This window comes from Malaya genurostris, chromosome 1, assembly GCF_030247185.1.
Source record: "Malaya genurostris strain Urasoe2022 chromosome 1, Malgen_1.1, whole genome shotgun sequence".
Lineage (NCBI taxonomy): Eukaryota > Metazoa > Arthropoda > Insecta > Diptera > Culicidae > Malaya > Malaya genurostris.
In genome coordinates, this window is record NC_080570.1 from 46,238,937 (window position 1) to 46,254,847 (window position 15,911).

At 39.1% G+C, this 15,911-nt stretch overlaps 1 protein-coding gene across 1 annotated transcript in view; it reads right to left on the reverse strand.

Annotated features, from left to right (window-relative positions):
* Positions 1-15,911, reverse strand: part of LOC131438680 (uncharacterized) — a 337,536-nt gene that overhangs the window by 121,821 nt on the left and 199,804 nt on the right. Inside the window, exons 3-4 of the mRNA XM_058608857.1 lie at positions 14,794-14,971; positions 13,111-14,483 (exon numbers count right to left, since the gene is read on the reverse strand). Coding sequence (XP_058464840.1) covers positions 13,111-14,483; positions 14,794-14,971 — 1,551 coding nt within the window. The remainder of the gene's footprint in view (positions 1-13,110; positions 14,484-14,793; positions 14,972-15,911) is intronic.

The window sequence follows — 15,911 nt, forward strand, 5'->3', positions numbered from 1 at the left end:
GACAAATAATGTTGTTAACATCTAGTTTTATGAAGAGTTGGATGCAATTCAATTCTCAAAAGACAATAACAATGTGCACTATGTGGAGCACGAGAACATTAAGTACAACATTTTAGTATATATGGAAGATAGTGCTATAGAAGTGCGTGTGTATGATCTTCCCTCGAGCGTCATCGATCCTTATATTCGCAAAACTGTCCCAATACGGAGAGATTCTCTCTATCGAAAAAGAAAAGTGGAAAAACTTTTTCCCCGGTATTCTAAATGGCGTACGTTTGTTACGCATGCGCTTGAAGAGGCCTATACATTCTTATGTGACTTTCGGTCAGGATACAAGAATTCCGTGCAAATCACTTGTTACCTATGACAACCAGATGGCCACATGTCAATATTGCCAAAAAGCTGTTCATTACGGTAAGCCATGTGATACACTGGACAAGGAGACAACCACACTAAAGGACAACAGTGCTTCCTTCACCCCAACCCCAAGCAACCCCAGTACACCTGTGACAGCCACCAACTACAATGAAGCATCCCCTTCAACGAATCCATTAGTATCCCCTATAGTACAAAGTACACCAGCTGCAGTTAACAACTTACCCTCCAACCAACCAGCAACTGCAACCAATGTACAACAAGGCGCATCTACAGTAACTCTCAACGAGCCCAATACTACGATCAACAAGGACAACGAAAAGAAAACGGAAATCACACACATGACGATGAAGCAATGGATGATGAGATAAACAGCGGACAAAGTGACCCCCGATCCTCGTTGGATGAAAATGGAAACTCATCTCCCCCTAGAAAAAGGATGACAACGACATCCAATAGCAAAAAAAAATTTGAAGTAACAAAAATATAAGCCAATCGGCCACGTAAAGCTTTTACGCAAAAAGGCCAGAATGAATGTTTTATTATAAAAAAAACAACAATACTTCACTTAGCTGATTCCAACTATGTATAATTTTATAAAAGAACTGAATAATATTTAAATCATTTCATATGTGAAATTTTATATCAAGAACCATAGATTTATTTAGGAGCAGGGAAAAGCTCACTGGAGCTGAAATTTACAATCTCTCTCTCTCCAGCAGGCATAAAACCTCCTCATCTTTTCATATCAACAGATTACAAAAATCCAACAGATATATTGCTTAATACTATAATGTTTAGTGTTTTATAGTTGTTTCTAATAAACCAAAAGCTTATGCTAATGCTTACCTCTACCCACAGATACCGTATCGTATCGTACCGTAAGTACTCGCAGAATAATCTCGATGGTTTAAAATATCATAACGATAAGTTGTCTATCAAACCTACTACTACTTAGTTTCAACCGGCATTCGTAGGTTCTCACGAAGAAGTAATTGGAGAAGATTAGAGGAAAACTTTGGTGATATTGTTGATTTGTTACATTTCGTTTTATTTATGAGTAAAAACTATAATTGAATAGTATTTTACCATTTCACATGAATTTTTGAAGGAAATAAAGATACTTTTTGCATACTGTATACTTTTTGATACTGCGCTTGGCGAGTGGATAACAATTAATTTTAGTTTTCCTACAATCCAAGATGGCGGCTTTGCATTTTGTGGTGGATTTGACAAGTAAGCTGTTGGAAATTATATCCAAGCTATGTTTTAGAAATCCTAGATGATCACAAACGTTTCGTTGTGGATATTTAACATACCTTATGATCAAGAAAGAACCGGAATTTTTTTAAAAAAACGCAAAATTTCAATTTTTAATCAATTTCTTTATTATCGCCTTCAAAGTACTTTCCTCCTGCGGCAATACATGCATGCCAACGCTTGATCCAATTTTCCATACAAGTTTTATAGGCCGCCGAAGGTATGGCCTTTAGTTCACGCAGCGAATTCCCTTTTATGGTCTCTATGGTCTCAAAACGCGTTCTCCGCAATGGCAATTTGAGTCTGGGGAAGAGGAAAAAGTCACACGGGGCCATATCTGGAGAGCACGGTGCTTGGTTGATGATACTGGTTGAGTTTTTGGCCAAAAACTGCGACACAACCAACGCTGTGTGAGCCGGCGCATTGAGTGAAATTCAGCTTTTTTGGCACCAGCCGAGAAGCGACGCGTTTCGCCGATTCAATGTTTTCTTCTGTAACAGATGTTGGGCGGCCAGGGATCTCATCATGATCCAAGCTTGTACGACCACCTTTGAAGCGTTTATACCATTCGTATGCCTGTGTTTTTCCTAGACACGATTCACCAAAGGCCTTTTCTAACATTTTCAACGTTTCGGAACACTTAAATCCATTTGCAACACAGAATTTGATGCACGCACGTTGTCCTAAATTTTCATCCATTATAAAAATCGCAACACGAAAATTTTTCAACTTCTTTGTATAGACGCCAAACAAAAACTAATCGTACGATATGCGTCAAAATTTGACAGAATGTGTATAAAAGTGTTGCCAACGTCGAGAAAATAAAAGTTTACCGATTGGACAAGCGCGGGAATTTTAAAATGAAAATTCCGGTTCTTTTTTGATCATAAGGTATAAATGGAGTTATGAATGTCTTTAAACATTGCATTTTAAATGGCAACGTTATAAGTCTCGTCCCCTACACAACACTGTATTGATTTATATAAAATTGAAAGGATTTATATAATCTAACTACCAATAGATTCGAAATTATTCAACTTGAATTTGTATTGCAACAACATTGAAGTGTTTCAATAGAGCATTATTGAAAAACCTGTCTGATTTGTCCTATGTCAGCATCAGAAAATCAGAACGCTTTCTGAGGAAGAGATCAAAATATAAGCAGTATAATAATAATTATTTATGTTATGCTATACAACTACGTCGGTATAAAAGATTAACATTCCACATTCATCCCATCATTTTCTGAGCAACATAGAAGACCTCACGCTTTTGGAATGAAGCAAGCGCCGAACAGCAGAATTGTGCCGAAGAAGTCGCAGTCGCAACGGGCATACACCAAAAGCCTGTCAGTGAAAGTCGTCATGGGAGCGCTGTCGTTGGTCGTGACAATTCAAGCAACTTTTCAGTCCCATCACAGATCATCATTAAGAATTAATTGAATGTACTCCATTTTCTACCAAAAGCATCAGATTCATCAACATGGCAGTTGAAAAAAGTTTGTTCCGTCACTAACACATTCAATTGCGACGAGCAACGTTCTCACGCAATGCAAAAATGAAAGTATTGATGTAGAACACGTCTTTGTACTAGCCCAATTTTAATGTTCTGGTAAAAATACGCCGATGATAGTTGTGGAGAATTTCAATATAGATGCCTCAAAACAAGATAATATTAAATTTATTGATTTCACGAGCAAGTGTATGAAGTTGGATATCAAATCAGCTCCTTCACAAGTTACTACGCTGTAATACAAAGTTTTGCCGAAATTTGAGGAAACAATCTTTATGTGCTTGGTAAGCGTAAATTATTATTGTTACCCAACAACCATTGAAAGCGTTGTCAACAATCAAAAACTGGAGTTTGACATTATTTAAATTAAAGTTACTGTTCGAAAGCCGATTTTTTTGTGATTTCAAAGGCCTTTCTTTATGAGATAGAAAGAAGGTAGCTCGAATCATAAATGCGATTTTTTTATGATTCGTTTAAGTTACGTAAACACTTCACGCATTTGAAGGCATTAAAAAATGAAGTCTCTAATCACATAAATTTTCATTACGTGATCATTGATAAACAACAAATGCACACTTTTTAGTTGAACCCCTGACCCTACACCGGAACCACCTGCGACTGTTTATGGAGGCTGATTTGTAAAGGCACTACTCTACCCAGAGCTGGAATAAAAAGTTTGAATTTTCAACGACCACCAGGGCCACAAAATTATGTTCGTGACGCACCCACCCGGAACGGACACACAGATAAAATACTGAAGAGATTTCGTTTCAATTTGTACAGTCCCAGTCGAGAGTCGACGAATCAAAAGCAAACTCATGTTATTGCATCCTTGCGTTGGCCTCGGGCCGTATCCCGACTACCAACCTGACAAAGAAGTTCGGACGATCGGTTGTCGAGAAGTCACATAAAATTCATTGGTATACGACCCTATAAACGGTCCCGGTGGTGCCTTCTTCGATTTAAAACAACGCCTAGGCGAGCATCGTTTCTCTTTTCAACTTTTAAGTTGAACGAGCAGCTGTGGTTCTGTGGAGTTTTTGGTTTTGTGATACCGACCGAAAAAACGAAAATGAGACTCATTTGCGTTGGTGGCTCCGGTAGATTTTGCATGAGGGAAGGAAACGAAACACGCTTTTGTGATTTTCTGGTGCTGCTTATTATGTTTTTAAAGTTCCGACATAATTTCGGACTCATGTGTTCATTTCTACGGTTTGAAACCACCTGCCGAAATGGGAGATTTTCAATCGAAAATCCGAAAGTCTAGAACTCACTCTAGTTGGCATAGGAACAACATTAATTTCTAGATAATAGCTGCTCCTCTCATTCCGTAATGAACATGCTGAAATTTTAATGGTAATTATGCCCGCTGAACCTTCTCGTCGTTCGCGATAATGGTTCTAAATTAGTTTACGGTACTATGTATTGTACATATGAATGTTTTAAACGGTGCTTATCACTCTTTGCGACTCATTTAACTCCCCGACATGGAGACTACGGATCCTACATCTTCTGAACAAATTTAATTTAATCCCTTCACTGACTGTGTCACTCAGTGAGTTTCCCAGCTAGCTAAATAAAGTGAGCAAACGTGATGTTATTAAATATCCAAGTCCTGTCCCCGGAAAACGGCACCGAAGAAGTGTCAAAACAAAGAGTAGCTACGGCGCGGACGGAGGAAAAAATGTCATACACTCGTTTTCGGGCGAACGCGGGAACATATTTTCGGTGTGAAATAACAGTAAAATATCCAGTTTGATGCTCTGTACGTTGTGGTCCGGTGTCCCTAGCACAATCCACAAGCTGAAACATTACGACAACGACGGAGAACGACCGACGGCGAAGGCAACGGCAATGGCAACGGCGACGATGACCTTCCGGGCGACGACACATATAACCCCGAATATCAGAACCAGATGGTTTTTGGGGTTTGCTGACCTATCTCTCACTGTTTCACAGAAACCCCGCCCGTTCGCTTCCCGTGAGGCTAAAGCTCATTGATATTTCCAGTGATTTCGGCGACTGTCGTGTGTTTCCCGTAGCTTGCCTGTCCTGCACTGCCCATCCCCCAGTGTTACATCCGTTTTTGTAATATTGGAAACTAGCGTAGGGACACCCGAAGGGGATGTTAAATACGGACTGCGGATTAGGTCTGGTGTGGCTGTTATTTGTTCTTGCTTACTGTTTGCGGCAGTGGCGGGTGTAATTTATAGGGTTTTGGTGAGCTAGGTTTCTTCCGAGGAGATTTAGGTTTAATCGAAGGAAACCTTTGTCTTTTCTTCGTAAATATTCGTGAAGTACGGTTTTCTATCCGATTCATATTTGTTGCCGATCGACATTCTCTGGATCGTGTTACCAAATTCGAATAGATGCTCAAATTTGGAAAATGCTTGGACCCATGCTGTTATAGGTTCATGGAGTCCGAAAGTAGTACGATGGAACTTGAAGTTGACTAGTCGAGCGTAGAGATCGCTTTGGAAAGTCAAATTGACTCGAAATTCGAAACACTAAATACAAGTGTTTTTATAGCTAGAATTTAAATAAGGTCGCATACCATCTCGGGAGTTATTTTAACTTTAATTTGACATTCGAACAGTTATTTTTTGTTGGGTGGTAAAACTTTACTAAAACTGTGGCCTGTTTCAAAGTTTGACTGATGTTTATTTGGGTTTATCTTGCACTAAAAAATGATATCAAGTGATATAATAATTGCAATCCACAGAACGTAAGAAGAACTTATGGAACATCTTACGTCGTTTGACAATGTATTGAAACTTTATATTGGGTCATTTTATTTGACTGAAAGTATTAAAAGAATTACACAGAAGAAATTTTTACTAAAGATCGGTATCTACAATTTTAAAAGTGTCAGAAAAAACTATCGAACTGTCAAAAATAACTATACTTTCGAGTAAGGTTATTTTTCAACAACGACAGAATAACTGTTCGACTGTCATATTTTAACTTAAACTTAAAATAATCCGCGAGATGGTCGACAGCCTAAACATCAATTACGTTTTGAAGTAAGGGGTCAAGCGAACAAAATAATACTTTAGGTTTCCAAATATACTTTGATCACAGAAAACATATATACAGGTCACATATGAGCTGTGCGTAAAATTTGCTCAATCTGCATGACAAACACTTGCAGATGTCACCTCGATCGACACAGAGTGCCACCACGATTTGGGTGCCGCTTTCATATGAGACAATGGGCCGTATGAATAAAATGTAGTAAAGTATGTTGTTTGTAGTATCTTCTCAAAAACATAGTCCACAGAGTAAAACATGTTTGATTTGGTTTTAATTTTTCTACTTCACTTCATCAGCAAACACACGAGTAGCAACCTCTGGAGCTACCTACCGAAAAATTGTAGTAAATACTACATGTTCGAACGTTGTTGTGTAGTAAAGTCTTTGCTTTTGACAGGAACGTTATCCACATGTAGCATTTACTACCGAAATTCAAGCATGCTACATTTTATTCATAAGGCCCAATGGGCCGTATGAATAAAATGTAGTAAAGTCTCTTGTTTGTAGTATCTTCTCAAAAACATAGTCCACAGAGTAAAACACGTTTGGTTTGGTTTTAATTTTCTACTTCACTTTATCAGCAAACACACGAGTAGCAACCTCTGGAGCTACCTACCGAAAAATTGTAGTAAATACTACATGTTCGAACGTTGTTGTGTAGTAAAGTCTCTGCTTTTGACAGGAACGTGATCCACATGTAGCATTTACTACCGAGATTCAAGCATGCTACGTTTTATTCATACGGCCCAATATTTTGGGTGCTACATTCACTTCACGCTAGATTTTGTTTTGCTGTTGGTTAAAATGGCAAGTTTTACATGTTTTATTCCGATCGAATTCTCGTGTGATTTATACGACAAGGAAATAAAATTGCATCACACTTAGGGAAATTGTGTGATGAATGTTTAAATTGTTGTAGTTGGAATGTATCTATAACGGAAGGAAGATTTTGTTGGCGTTCCGGAACGTAATATTTTGAAAGATCGCGGCCAATAGTCGAGTAGGTTTTCAACGTATAGCAAATTTGAAATTTAAACGGGATTTTAAAAAAAAACTTGTCCGAGCCTGTATATCTGTTATCTGTGCTTTGATGGATTTTATGCGCAATCTGTTGACAGCAAAGCATCTGTTTACACTTGTGCACCTTGTTAGGAAATGTAAAACTCCTTGAACTCAGTTTGATCTATTATCAGTACCCAAGTCGGAAATAGACCAGAAAATGACTACACCAAAACTTCCATTCACGAACTAAACGGGGGTTCGCAAATAGGTTTAGTGTAATAAATTTGGAAAATCCCAATCATAAAACGTTGTTTGAAGTGGTTCTGAAATTCAAGATGGCGACTTCCGGTTGATTGATATTTTTTGAAAACTCTTCCAAATGGATATTTTCGGGTTGGATTTGTTGACTAGATGCCTGGTAAGAATGTTCGAGGTAGTTCCAAATTTCATGGTGGTGACTTCTGGTTCATTGAAATTTCCTGCATCTACTCATCACACCCATTCCGATAATACGCATATTGTGAGAGGTCTCGAAACGACATACTACAACGTTTTCTTGCATCATAAATATACACTTTGTAAGTGTTATAAGGTGACCATGGAAGCGAAAATCAAGAGAAAAATAGATGGAATACGTTGATAGAGTGTGTTTCGGAGAGTGAGTATGTGCGGGACTCATTAGTTCAAGCAGTTGAAGTGCCTGTTCAAAACAAGACCACGGAATTTAGAAACTATAATGCATCCAATAATTTGGTATCAATCTAAAATATGCTCGTCAATATACGAATATATAGCTTAAAAATTGCCTGATAAATCCTTTCAAAGCAAATATCCGATTTGTCATCAAGCCCTCTCGTGCAACCAGAAGTGCCACTTGACTGTTATATGGGTGAGGTTACCTATCTACCCGAACACGATGAGTTTGTCGACGAAATTGAAAGTGTAGAATTTATTGGTTTGTATATTTCAGAAGTATTTTTTATTTAAATATAGGGTAACGGCTCCCTATTTCTTCTGAGCTCCTATTTCCATCTCATCCCTTCACCTCATTACTTTGAACATGAATAATATCTTGCGACGTACCTGAACCAAACTCTAGAATGTTTTAAAATTATTATTTAAGCTATTTTCACACTTTTCCATTGGAAGAAATGGTTTTAAATACTTCGGTGATCGTTTTTTCATTTCAAACAAACTCATTTTTCAATTTAGGACACATTTTCTTCTCAAGATTTACAGCTCGTCATGTTTCTGAATATCTACTAATCGATTCGTCTCAAAATATGATCATTATTTCCCATAATTCCACTACTATTGAATGCTGGATGACTTCATAATTAGTAATGTTCACTTGTCACTTGTTTAATTAACGATTGAAAACTTCAAAAATTACCCGATAAGCAATCAAAGTCTTCAAGAATATGAAATAAAAGTTTTTTACTTAGTTCACTTGATTGCGCTTTGTTTTCATCTCATTTGGTCTCGCAAAGTTGCCAAGTTTTCTCATAACGTTACAAAAAAAATTGTTTTTCTTCTTATATCATTCTTATTATCATCAATAAGTATTTTTTGGTATCCGTGAAATTAGTTCAATTATATTGTTATTTATATTCCAATAAAACTGTTTCGGCTTCGAATATTACCAGAAAGAGCGTGTTAAATATTAACGAAATAACCATTGCGGCAAATCTGGTAGCACTGGTTTCTCTCCGCTATACGTCACCATAACACTGTTAAGTCCCTCTCAGTAGGCGGTTCTATTTTGTTGGTCGTTGAGCGCTCGTTGAACGACATATTGCACGAAATATTCGTTCAGTTTGCTGGAACGGTTTGTTGTTGTTTTTTTCTCTTGCACAAATAGTGTGAAAATTGGGTGTTGTTATTCTACGTTTTTATTCTACGTGAAGTAGAAGTATTGTGCATGTATGTAGTGTTAGTTTAAAAAATATAAGCGGAAAAAACTTCAGAAATTCTCCAGTAAAACTAGTCCAACGGGGCTCCAACTCCTCATATCAAACGAAGGTCCCATGTTGGCCCATGTTGAACGTTTTTTTCTAAGAGGGGTGTGTGAGTTTCGTCGACTGTGCACAGAGATGACAGATATTTTCATGGAAAATATCAGTGTTGGTGATTGCTGAAAATTTGACAGAAGCTGCTCGATTTTTATCTATATTGTATACAACATTTTCAATCCGGTAGAAGATGCTACAAGAATTCGAGTCTCTCAATGCATTAACCTCGAGAGAATTTTTCTACATTTCTTCGCTCCACTTCATACTCTGAGTATTTCATGGCCCTTGAAAAAAATTTCAGTCTGATAATGATCGCCGCTGTGTGGAATTTACCGAGAGAGAATCGCAAGTTGACAATTATCGCAGAAAATCGAATTGATGATTCGACTTGATGATTCTCATACTAGTTTGCAATATTTAAAAACCCTTGTGTGGAGCATTCACCTACATTTTCATAGACACAAATTATACAAAGGTTATAAGCACATAGTTAGAATAAGCGGCAATAGTAAAATGATTCTATCGCAATTATCCACTGCCCATACAGAATCGGATCGCGAAACGAGAATAAGCGACCGTTTGTTGCTTCAGAGAGAATCCCCACAGCAGCGTGCTAGCCGTTGATTCTCAGACGGTTCACCGAGAGAAATTCGCTCTCGCACTAGTGTCTATTCTATGTTAAATGTACCATGCCGGTTTTTTTTGTTGTTGCGATGATTTCCGGTTCTCTTTGATGGCACTGATTTAATCGTGGAAGAGTTGCGAGTGAGCATTCTTTGATACGATAAAAGCCTTCCTTGGAAAATATGTATCTACAGGGCCCGGCACTCGAAGTGTAACCAACTTCAGACCTTCGAGCCTTGCGTCAAGGTAAATGCGACATATTATCGGGAAAGTATTCTGGAGGTTGCTTTGAAGCCGTGGGCAGACAAACATTTCGGTGGCAGACCATGGACGTTTCAGCAGGACTCGGCACCGTCTCACAAAGCTCGAGTGAACCAAGAATGGCTGAAAAACAACGTTCCGAACTTCATCACGTCCACACAATGGCTCTCGAATTCACCAGATGCGAATCCAATGGATTATTCTCTTTGGGCCATTTTGGAGAGCCAAGTCCGAACTAAAAGATACACCAGTCTCGAGGCGCTGAAAAAAGTTATTGTTCGCGAGTGGGCCAAAATACACCTGCAAGTCACAATCGGGCAGCTTGCGATTCGTTTTTTGACCGTCTCAAGGCCATAGTCAAGGCAAAAGGTGGTCATATCGAGCAAAAGTGAATTGATTCTGAATTTTGTATTATTTTTACACATTTTGTACTTTGAATTAAGTAAAAGTAATTTTCCAAACTGAATTTATGGCCTTTTTAATTGGTTACACTTCGAGTGCCGGACCCTGTACTCTATCTGTTTTCACTAATAAAATGAATCAGTTCAAATTGGTTTAAAATTTTAATATAAATGTTTATCAGTGTTCATCATCAAATATTTGTACAAAAGATTTCCATTTTAACATGTGATTTATCCGATGATTAACAAACTTTTAAAGAAGTACTGCAATCAAATACTAACAGATACTCAGAAAGAAAAGTCTAACTTTTTACTTCCCACTTGTTATGAACCTTTACAAATCTATATTAAATTTAGAAAATCTGTATGAAATCTGTAATCTGATTTAAATCAGTATGCGAACGCAAAAATCTATACAATACAGATAAATCTGTATAAATGGCATCTCTGGCGCAACCCAAGCAAGGAGAGCTGCTTCGTTCGTTCATTAGTTCATGAATATAGCCGCTTGCTGAGACCTATGCTTCAGATGTTTTTTGTTGCTTCGTTCGTTTGAGGATTCACAATACAAGCGCTGCTAAATAGTTCTTCTTCTTTTTTTTTTTCAAGTTCTCCAAATTAACTGCACAGTAAAATTTCAAACCTAAAACGAAAGGTAACGATAACGATCCTAAAAATGTTAAACGTCGGAATGATTCCAAACTGTTTCTAAAAATATCGTGTGTTGTCTCATAGTTGGCATTAGGCCCTTTTTATGGAAAATTCTAACATTTTGAACCCGAGAGTGTAATAGTGCAATATTTTGGTTTTGATTGCTGTCGCCATTGCTAATTTATGGGATAAAATTAGGAGCACAGTTACAACATATCAGAAGTGTTTTTAGCTGATTTTTTAAATATTGTTCTAATTTCCAATGAATGTGAATCAATTCCCTATGTGGAGCAAGGCGAATTAAGCAAAAATATGAAAAAATCGTAGTGATTTTAGTAAATAAATCAGGTTTTTAAAGTAACATCCTTATAAATGAGATAAAATAGGGAACCCTTACCCTACTTCTTCGTATCAGCATCACAAAGCGATACAATCGATATAGCATTAAAGAGCTTCAATAAAGCGATATCTCTCCAAAACTATAGAAACGAAAAAACGCTATCAGAATGCATGGAGAACATCTTCATAAAAGATTGTACTGGTACATTTTCTAAATTATAAATATCTAGCAACTAGACAATGTTTCCTCATATAGTAAAGGCAAACAGTAAAGTATCTTCAATTATTATATTCTTTTGGTCGCATAACGATTGCAAATTGTTAACTCCAGAATGAGCATGGAGGTGAGATAAATCAACACTGTTCTGATAAGTGATTTGAATAGTTTCAATGTCTACATTTTGTTTTTGCAACTGTATTCCTTTCTGCACACTAATATCATTATATCATTCCTCTCTGCTTACAAATATTATTACGATATAAAAAAGTATTGCCTCGCCACTACTTTTAAATTTATTTACCCTGGCTTCAATCCACGGTCATCTTAATGAAAATAACCATAATGTAAGGAATATACAAAAATCGAAAATTGTCATCTTGAATTCGAAACCACCTCAAACATAGTTTTCTCGCATCTACTAATGAAACCCATTCCAAAAATACACATATTTCACACAACGTAAAAACTATTAGTTTTAGCCCATGTTTTCAATTAAAAAATGAAGAACCAGATCCTGTAAAAGCGTGTCACACCAAAGTTTCACACATCAAAAAGTCAATTGCTCTTTGGGAAAAAAGTGTCACAAAACAAGCTCTACAATATTGGGGTCAGCATTCACACGAATCAAGCTTAAGATCTAAAACAACAAAAAAAAACATGCTAACTCATTATACCGTAGTAGAATTTAAACAATCTTCTGAGTTTCACATTTTACTAGTGTCGAAATCCATTAGGCCTAACGAGTTCCTAGCACATCATCGGGGCATGTCGACCGGCGCTTGTCTATCTCAGTAAATAAATGGGGATTCAGAGAACGGTCATTTGTAGGAAGTGTAATCATTTCGGCTTACCACACTGCTATACCCTTTCCGGTCACCAGCTAACATCAACAACTTACTTTACATCGGGCTCATCTCAAACAACAAAAGTTGAATAAACCAAAAACCATTCTCTACCACCGTCACTCCGTTAAAGGTCCGTTTGAATATATTTCGGTAAACCATACAAAGGCATCCAGAATCATTTGCAAACAAACCCAACCGGTTTGTCGGTAGCGCAGGCACGCCAACATCAAGTACGGCTTGCAAGTAGGACGGTATAATACCCACTATAATTTTCCACATAAAAAGGATTAGGCATTATCCTCCCGAAGAAATACGGTCAAGAAAGTCGGACCTGTTTTACAAAGCCACAACATGCCAGATCAAAAGCCCATGCTCGCTCAATCTAATGAGCAGGTATTATCCGGTATCAATCATCATCATCATTATCATCAAGTGTACGATAATTACGAGTTCTTTGTTCGGATATGGAAATAAATCCGATTGCGTACGGATGCATATTCTAAGTTCGAAGGTTTAAGAAAATGGTTCTGTTTTAATTGAACAAACATTAAGAAGAATGCAGAATGTCGACTTACCCTCGTCAGAGAACTTTTGCTGTGAGTATTGTCCTCGTCATACTCGATGGTTGCCATTGACGCTGCCGGTGCGGCTACCGGAGCGGTTGCCATGGGCGCTAGCGGAGATCCCGGTATTCTGGGAAGTGGCCGGTTTACGGCGTTCTTCAGTTGAAACACTTCCGCGTCCTCGACACCGTACGGTTGCGGAAAGTTCGACTGCTTGAGACTGTCGGGAAAATTGTCGACAGCATGGCAAAGATTAACATCGGTGACGCCACCAACCCGTTGCTGACCCATTTCAATTCGTGACACCAGAAGTGGTGAATGGGTTGGATTCGGTGGAAAATTTTCATAAATATTCTGTTTTGATTTAACTGCCGATACCCCGTGGAGGTGAGGCTGCATTTGCTTGCGCTGGCAGTAAGGGGAAAATCGATCCGATCGACTGTGAACCATTGAATCCGGATTCGGCTCGAAACCGCTATTGGAACTGGTGACATCGAGCGGTCGACTGTCACCAACCGATAATGCAACAGCATTCTTCGTCTGTCTGTTGTTGTCTAGGTCCCAGGATCGTTGCTGCCCGGGTCGCGCAGTGCGCTTTATAATGTTAAAACATTTGTTCATGGCCGGGGGTGACAGTTCTCTGTCGTTTATTACCATTGCGGTAGGCGGTGAGCATGGCCTCTGACAAACACCGAATCGGGTCGCGGTGGGTTTTAGGGGAGGAAGCTCGTGGTTGCCGCTGTTTCCGCAACCGATGCCACGGGAAATTCTACCATCCAAAACCGGGGATGACAATTTATCGTTGTTTGGCAACTTTGTGCCGGGCGGTTGCCGTGTGTAGCTGAAATCATTTTCATTGTGCCCAGCTAAAATCGCTTCTCGACTCAATTCGGCGGAATATTTACTGGCAATTAAAACTTTTGTCAGCAGAACTTGGCCTTGCCGTGCGGTACCACTGGATGTGGTGGAAGCGGCCGGCGGTACTAGCCGTTCCACCGCATTGGGTGCTGCAGCGCTAGCCGGCGATGGAGCTTGGTGGTCTTTTGTCATAATAATCCGACGCTTCCGACGTTCCACGCACGGACTATCGGGAGCTTTGTTCATTTTGTGCTTGGGACGGGTTTTGATGTAGTACCAATCGCTTAGCTTTTGCTGTTTCTGCAGGTCGGCTTCCGTCTGCCGTTCGTCAGCTTCCTTGTCGTCAAGGAAATTTTCATAGCACTGATTAACTGCCTGTTTCTCGGCGTGAAATGTGTCGGTTATTTTCAGCGTTTCCAGAGCTAGGTTCAATTTTTCCAGTGAATCGAAACTGGAGGTAAGCTTGCGGTCCTCGTTCCGCTGTTCCGCCTGCTGCTGACGAGGGTCATTTTGGTAGATGTTGGATCCTGGAAGATTGAGGTTGTATTAGTAATTACACCAATTGATTTATTCAGTGGGTATGAGTTTTAGATCCAACTAGCTTATTATAGCATAACAACATAATTTCTAATAAACTGTATCGCTTATTTCAATTATTCTAAACACAAAGCAAGGCATTTCTTGTTACCCAAAAATAGAACGAATTTTTCGATTGCGGTTATTCGATTGACAAAACTATTCCTTCGATCTTCCATGACAAACTCACAGGGTTCAATCTAGTAATTCATCCCACATCGTCATCATCTACAGCTACGTCACACACACACTAACACTTACCCGGATGTGGTTTGGTTCCCTTCGGCGAGGGCGGGCTGGAGAAGCTCCCGCTGCTGACACAATCCAGTAGCCCGTCCAAGCTGATGGCATCGGTTGAAACACTCAGATTGGTTAGGTGGTTTCGGACTCGGTCCCGATCATCACCTGCACCGGCCGGCACCGTTTGCTGGAGCAACCGCTGATGGTTGATTTGGTATGAGGAGAAACGAATAGAAACGACGGATTAAAGGTTAGTTTAACTTGAATAAGCTCAGTATATCGATTGAAAATGATGACTGATTAAGTATTTGATTCCGTGTACAACTTTTCGAAAGAATACTTCATGTGGAATACATACGTCTTACATTACTTTAGGGAAGACCGGGGCAGGTTGGCCGAGTGGCTTTTTTGAACAGGCTATTATGCGCAGTGGCGATATCTATAGCACAGACTAACAGACATGACACTATGAGTAAATTCCTCTAAAAATAAATTTTCGTGGGACACCAACTCCACCTATATTGAACTGCGCGAACTATTTACTATCGGTACACCCCTTGTGTTATGTAAACTTGTTTTTACTAGTTGGTTCCCCCCGTTTGTCAGCACCAGCCTCCTGCTATGACGTCATGAAAATGTGGCCAGCATCATTCTGCAGAAACCAAAACAATGAAGAAGAATGTCTATGGCAATCGATTGGTTTCGGTACGGTTCATCATTTCGATGATGAGTCGAATTGATCCGGAAACGCGAAAGAAAATTCTGCACACTTGGTGCTCAGAAAGTGGTGTCACGTACAACGAAATTGCAAAACGGGTGAAAGTGCACCACACCAATGTCAAAAATATTATCGAGATGTTCGGTAAAATCGTTTCCATGAAGGATTTGCCCCGATCCGGTAGGAAAACGGGTCCCAGCCAACCCGGCCGGGACTTAAAAGTGGTTGAGTACATCAGGAAAAACACATCAGCGTCGACGCGGGATTTGGCCAAGCAGTTCAACACCAGCATCGGGTTTATTCAACGGATCAAAGTTCTGAACTCCCTAAAAACGTACAAGAAACAGAAGGTGCCGAAAAAGTCCCTGGTACAGCAAGTTCAGGCCAGAACAAGAGCGCGAAAACTGTATAACCGGATTCT